We start from the raw sequence: 6,989 nt of genomic DNA on the forward strand, positions 1-6,989 counted from the left end.
AGAGCTAGCGACCTAAACGGTAGCCTTCAAGTTATTTCCTTTAAACTTAAATAGCCAAAAACTTACCACTTCCACACGGATAGGGAGGATAACTATTAACAGTTATTTAACCTTTAACATGAACATTAATCAAAAGTAATAATTTTTTTCTGGGTACATGATACCATACAGCAGGGGTCTCAAACTCAATTTACTTGGGGGCCACCGGAGCTTGGGTCTGGGTGAGACTGGGCCGCATCAGGTTTTCAAAAAAACCAAAAAAAACGCATTTATTAAAAACAAAAAAAATTTAAAAACTTCGCTTTGGTTCCAATTTTCTACAATAAAAGCTCTGATAAAAAATTCCACTGTTCTCAAATATCTTAATTTTTATTTTTACTACTTACCACTTCCACACGGATAGTGAGGATAACTATTAACAGTTATTTAACCTTTAACATGAACATTAATCAAACGTAATAATTTTTTTCTGGGTACATGATACCATACAGCAAACATATCAAACATTAAACTTTCATATCAAGGCGGGGGGCCTCAAAGTAGTGTCCTGCGGGCCACATTTGGCCCGGGGCCGCATGTTTGAGACCACTGGCGGTTGTGTACTTCAACGCACTTACTTTGAACGACTGCGGGAGAGGATTGGAGGTCGGGATCCATTTGATCTTCTTGCGGGGACGTTTGATGACCAGCGGCTCCGACGCCATCTCTCCCACTCCGAGGTCAGAAGGATCCATGTTTGGATCTATTGTTTGAATCCCAGAGTCCCTCACGGTGGGTGTTGCGTCATGGTTGGATTGCGCAAGCGCAGCGAGCAGCTGCCGTACCACGTTATCGTACATGAGGTCGCTTTCATTGGTGATGAAGTCCAGCCTGTTAAGAGACTTGATGTGGTCTCTGTTCTCGTTGCAGAACATCGCCAGGATGTTGATGTCGCAGAATTGAGATTTTTGCCAACGCCGCCGTGTTTTGATGCCAACTTTATGGAGTTTGTCAAACACAAAGTTTGACTTCCGCACCACAAATAAATGTAACAAATTAAGCAGGATAATGAGGTTCATGGTGCACAACAGGGCGATGTCCACCGCCGCCATGATTCGTTGGAGCTGCACAGCCGGTAGCTTACAGTTGACACGCAGTTTAAGCTCCGGGTAGCTACTGATGTCCGGAAGCTCGCCCAGAGCGCAAGTGAACTCATTTTGCCGTTGTCGGGCGTAGTAGGCGCTCAGGTAGGAAATAGGAATCGAACTCAGGCAGATAATCGCTAAATGGCGTGCTAGGTAAATCTTAGCTAAAAAGTTACTTTGCCCTCGTCGCTCTAAGTACTTCTCAAAAAGATTTTGCTCCGGACTTTTTTCCTTCTCTGCGTTTTCGATAATTTCTCTCCTTTCCCGTTCGGTGATGCCAGGTCCTTTTGATTGGATCTGCTTCTCGATCTTCGGCGCACGGCCTTCAGCAGCTCGGTGATAGCAGTTATCGATTTCTTGAAGCAGGAAATTTAGTTCCGATGTGAGGCGAGTGGAAGCAAGAAATTCCCACCCCAAAGCCGGGATGTACATAATACCGGCAAAGGCTAACAAAGCGTAAGGTAGGAACTTGTGCTCAAATAGCGAAGGCCAGATGTTGGACTCCACACCGGGTACAGCATCACGCAGTTCTGTCCAGCAGTAGCCTCTTGCATACAGCGCCTGGTCTCGGGTGAAGTTGTGGGGGGTGTAGCAGTATATGGACTCCTCTGTGGAGACAAGACGAGGAAAAGTCACCGCTTTTGGTCCATTTCCTGCCCCAACATACTTGAACCCCTCCACTTGGGGCAAGACCACCGTCCCACCCCAGTATTGCTTTATCAAGTCACAGCCTGATAAAGCAATCAGGACCGCATCATTTGGAATAGTAGAGAATAGATACTAAGGCAGGGGTCTCAAACATGCGGCCCGCGGGACACTAATTTGAGGCCGGAGGATGGACGGATGAAAATTATTACGTTTGATTAATGTTCATGTTAAAGGTTAAATAACTGTTAATAGTTATCCTCACTATCCGTGTGGAAGTGGTAAGTAGTAAAAATAAAAATTAAGATATTTGAGAATAGTGGAATTTTTTATCAGAGCTTTTATTGTAGAAAATCGGAACCAAAGCAAAGTTTTTTAATTTTTTTTGTTTATAATAAATGCATTTTTTTTTTTTTTTTTTTGGAAAACCTGATGCGGCCCAGTCTCACCCAGACCCTAGCTCCAGTGGCCCCCAGGTAAATTGAGTTTGAGACCCCTGCTGTATGGTATCATGTACCCAGAAAAAAATTATTACTTTTGATTAATGTTCATGTTAAAGGTTAAATAACTGTTAATAGTTATCCTCACTATCCGTGTGGAAGTGGTAAGTAGTAAAAATAAAAATTAAGATATTTGAGAACAGTGGATTTTTTTATCAGAGCTTTTATTGTAGAAAATTGAAACCAAAGCGAAGTTTTTTTAATTTTTTTGTTTTTAATAAATGCGTTTTTTTTGGTTTTGGAAAACCTGATGCGGCCCAGTCTCACCGAGACCCTAGCTCCAGTGGCCCCCAGGTAAATTGAGTTTGAGACCCCTGCTGTATGGTATCATGTACCCAGAAAAAAATTATTACTTTTGATTAATGTTCATGTTAAAGGTTAAATAACTGGTAACAGTTATCCTCACTATCCGTGTGGAAGTGGTAAGTAGTAAAAATAAAAATTAAGATATTTGAGAACAGTGGAATTTTTTATCAGAGCTTTTATTGTAGAAAATCGGAACCAAAGCGAAGTTTTTTAATTTTTTTGTTTATAATAAATGCATTTTTTTTTTTTTTTTTTGGAAAACCTGATGCGGCCCAGTCTCACCCAGACCCTAGCTTCAGTGGCCCCCAGGTAAATTGAGTTTGAGACCCCTGCTGTATGGTATCATGTACCCAGAAAAAAATTATTACTTTTGATTAATGTTCATGTTAAAGGTTAAATAACTGTTAATAGTTATCCTCACTATCCGTGTGGAAGTGGTAAGTTTTTGGCAATTTAAGTTGAAAGGAAATAACTTGAAGGCTACCGTTTAGGTCGCTAGCAAGACCCTGCAGTTGCGCAATATGTTGTAAATTAAAAAAAAAGTATAAATGTGACTATAGTCGTGTTTTATGTCTACCGGGCTCTAATAATGCTTTGTTCATTTTAATCTGAAAAATTAATTTGTGTTTTGTTTTTTTTGTGTTTTGTTTTTATTATTTGCCGTTTTATTATTATTATTATTATATTTATTTATTACTGATTGCTTGATTTGATTTATTCTTGATTTATTTATTTATTTTTCATCTTATTTTGTGTAGAAAAATAAAAAGTAAGATATTTGAGAACAGTGGAATGTTTTATCAGAGCTTTTCTTGTAGAAAATTGGAACCAAAGCAAAGTTTTTTTTATTTTTTATTTTTTAATAAATTAATAAATTTAATAAATAAATAAATTATCATCATAATTGATCAATTTTGCTTGAATAGGTTATTGATTGTTTGTAATTATGTTGTATATTGTTTGTTTTTTTTTGAAAGTCAAATTAGGAGACTTGCCAAAACATCGTGTTGCTGCTGGATGTTAATCGGTGCTTGGAGGTAATTAGTGGTGATTGGAGGTAATTATCGGTGCTTGGAGGTAATTAGTAGTGGTTGGAGGTATGTAGACACGGTTTTGAGAAACGCTTTCAATAGCTCGCTAACTTGGCATGCTAACCTGACGATGAGGCTAAAGGCTACATCGTGAGTCTGATTCCATCTGTCCATGGATCATCTTACATTATCATCATAATTGATCAACTTTGTACATTGTTTGTTTTTTTGAAAGCAAATTAGGAGACTTCGTGTTGCTGCTGGATGTTCATCGGTGGTTGGAGATAATTAGTGGTGCTTGGAGGTAATTATTGGTGGTTGGAGGTAATTATTGATGTTCGGAGGTAATCACCTGCAAAGTTCCTGGTGAAGACAAGTGTGACCAGCAGGATGGGGATGATCACCGTTCCTATGGTAACAACCCGATCAAACGGCAGCTCCAGTTTGAGCTGCACCATCAAACCTGCCAAGGCGCCTCCTTTTTCATCTTGAGATGATCCAGGTAGGATAAGCTCCTTCAGCTTCTCACCAGCTAGTAGAGCAGTAGCCATGTCTAAGTTTTGGTCAAGGACGTTCTGCATCTGGGAACGCCCGTGTAGGCTTCCGGGTCAAGTTAAATTCCACAGTCTTCAACCTCCGTCGCCATGGATGGAGAAGAAGCGTTTCTGTTTGGTTCCTGCTTTATTCCAACATGTGATGATGATGCTGTTGTGGTAGAAACACACATGTTTTCATGTTCTTGCATCCGTGCGTCCTTCACATCCCTTGGGAGATGACCAAGAGAAACCGGGAACGCCGCTTCCCTGAAAGACACAAAAAGTCAGTAACGGAATAACGAAGGAGAAGGAGATGTTTCGGGTGCATATTTTAGAGGTGTGGCCTCGTTCTGGTCACTTCCTGTCAGATTGAATGCATTCGTGCATCCATGCATCCATGATGTTCATGCATTTCTGCAACCGCTGCAGAGGCTCTCTTGAAGGTTACGTCCTTGGTGTGGAGTTCCTGCTCTTCTTCTTTTCTCATTCTCATATGCAAAACAATCATCTAATCTTCCCGTCTTTTTATCCCTAACCGTCTCCACCCGGCTGGGAAGCGCCTTTAGAGATAACAAACTTGGATCTCTCACACACAGAAAGCATTATGTAGTAGTCCTTTGTTCTACACATATACATATACATATACATATACATATACATATACATATACATATACATATACATATACATATACATATACATACACATATACATATACATATACATATACATATACATATACATATACATATACATATACATATACATATACATATACATATACATATACATATACATATACATATACAAGATACTATGCAGTGAGACAAGTGGGGACGATGAAGGGGCGGAAGAAGGGGGACAACACTAGAAAAAGGGAGGGGAAAAAAAACAACAACATTAGCATACAAATAAACACACATAATAGATACAGGAAAAATAATATATAATATATTATAGCTCTATCTCAGGGGTCTCAAACTCAATTTACTTGGGGGCCACTGGAGATCGGGTCCGGGTGAGACTGGGCCGCATCAGGTTTAAAAAAAAAAAAAAAAAAAAAAAAAAAAAAGCATTTATTAAAAACAAAAAAAAAATCGCTTTGGTTCCAATTTTCTATAAGAAAAGCTCAGATAAAACATAAATGAAAAATAAATAAACAAATTACCTCGAATCACCAATGAACATCCAGCAGCAACACAATGTTTTTTGGCAAGTCTCCTAATTTGACTTTCAAAAAAAAAAAAAACAACAATGTACAACGTAATTACAAACAATCAATAACCTATTCAAGCAAAGTTGATCAATTATGATGATAATTTATTTATTTATTAAATTTATTAATTTATTAAAAACTAAAAAATTAAAAAAAAACTTTGCTTTGGTTCCAGTTTTCTACAATAAAAGCTCTGATAAAACATTCCACTGTTTAAAAATAAATAAACAAATCAAGAATAAAGAAAATCAATCAATCAGTAATAAATAAATAAATATAATAATCATAATAAAACAGCAAATAATTAAAAATTAAGAAACCACATATAGTTGGTGGGTAGACAAATTATTTTTTTCCGATTAAAATTAACAAAGCATTATTAGAGCCCTGTAGACATGACAAAACACGACTATAATCACTTTTATACTTTTTTTTACTTATTTAAAAATAAGTTTGTTTGTTTTTTTTTACTTATTTACAACATATTGCGCAACTGCAGCGTCTTGAGCCACATGCTAACTCGCAAACTAGAGCGCTAGCGACCTAAACGGTAGCCTTCAAGTTATTTCAATTAAACTTAAATAGCCAAAAACTTACCACTTCCACATGGACCGAGAGGACAACTATTAACAGTTATTTAACCTTTAACATGAACATTAATAAAAACGTAATAATTTTTCCTGGGTACATGATACCATACAGCATACATATCAAACTTAAACTTTCATATCAAGGCAAGGGGCCTCAAAGTAGTGTCATGCGGGCCACATTTGGCCCGCGGGCCACGTGTTTGAGACCCCTAAACTGCTGCCTGAGGTCAAAGCAGACGAGTAATAACTTTGTCTAATCTGAATGTAAGTGGACAGCGAGGCACTTTAAAGCGCTGGCATCCGATAGGCTGCTGGCGCCAGGCCAGTCTAACACGGAATCCCTTGCTTTTTCTCCACGATGGGAATGCCGGATGTCCAGTACTCCAGCCCCACCAGGAAAAGGAGTGACTTTGAGTCCACATGGCCATGACACTTGTCCTCATGCACTAAGACGATCCATGCAAACTGGATGAGAAGATGATGATGTCGTATATGTGTATATGTGTGAGGGAGCTATTCCTTTGTGTGTGTGTACCAGAGGAGCACCCGCCCCCCCACCCCCGTGCGCTCCCCAAAGATGCTCCATGCTAACGTCAACAAAACACATCCTCTCAAATGCCGCTGATGAAGACGAAGAAGCGTGCAGGAAGGAAGAGGAGATTCACTCACCTTCTTGTCCTCAAGCATCTCCCGGCAGGCGAAGAGTTAATAATCTGCAGTGCGGACGAGAGCTTTACAGCATGTAGCCGCGCACACCGGTTTGTTCCGCCTTTACCCCCCCCCCCCCCCCCCCCCCCCAGCGCCCTCCCTCTCCTCTCATCCACTCATCCTCTCATCACCACGGCTGGGCGATACCACACGTTCATGGCCAGTATGCTTGGTAGTTTTTTTTAAATAGGGTAAATACATATACATCTATGTACATGTATATATAGATATATATTATATATATATCTATATATACATATACACACATACATGGTGTGTTTGCCCCTTTCTTATGTGGTTAAGTGGTTGGGCCACACTTAGCAGCAACAACTG

General features: G+C 39.2%; 1 protein-coding gene across 1 annotated transcript in view; it reads right to left on the minus strand.

The window, feature by feature from the left end:
- panx2 (pannexin 2) overlaps positions 1–6,711 on the minus strand; it is an 11,156-nt gene extending 4,445 nt beyond the window's left edge. Inside the window, exons 1-3 of the mRNA XM_058087204.2 lie at positions 6,618–6,711; positions 3,959–4,409; positions 618–1,732 (exon numbers count right to left, since the gene is read on the minus strand). Of these exons, the coding sequence (XP_057943187.2) occupies positions 618–1,732; positions 3,959–4,187 (1,344 nt within the window). The 5' untranslated portion in view covers positions 4,188–4,409; positions 6,618–6,711. The remainder of the gene's footprint in view (positions 1–617; positions 1,733–3,958; positions 4,410–6,617) is intronic.
- Between the last annotated feature and the right edge of the window lie 278 nt (positions 6,712–6,989).

Source organism: Doryrhamphus excisus, linkage group LG6, assembly GCF_037039965.1.
Source record: "Doryrhamphus excisus strain RoL-2023G ecotype Guam linkage group LG6, RoL_Dexc_Guam_v1.1, whole genome shotgun sequence".
NCBI classification, from domain to species: domain Eukaryota; kingdom Metazoa; phylum Chordata; class Actinopteri; order Syngnathiformes; family Syngnathidae; genus Doryrhamphus; species Doryrhamphus excisus.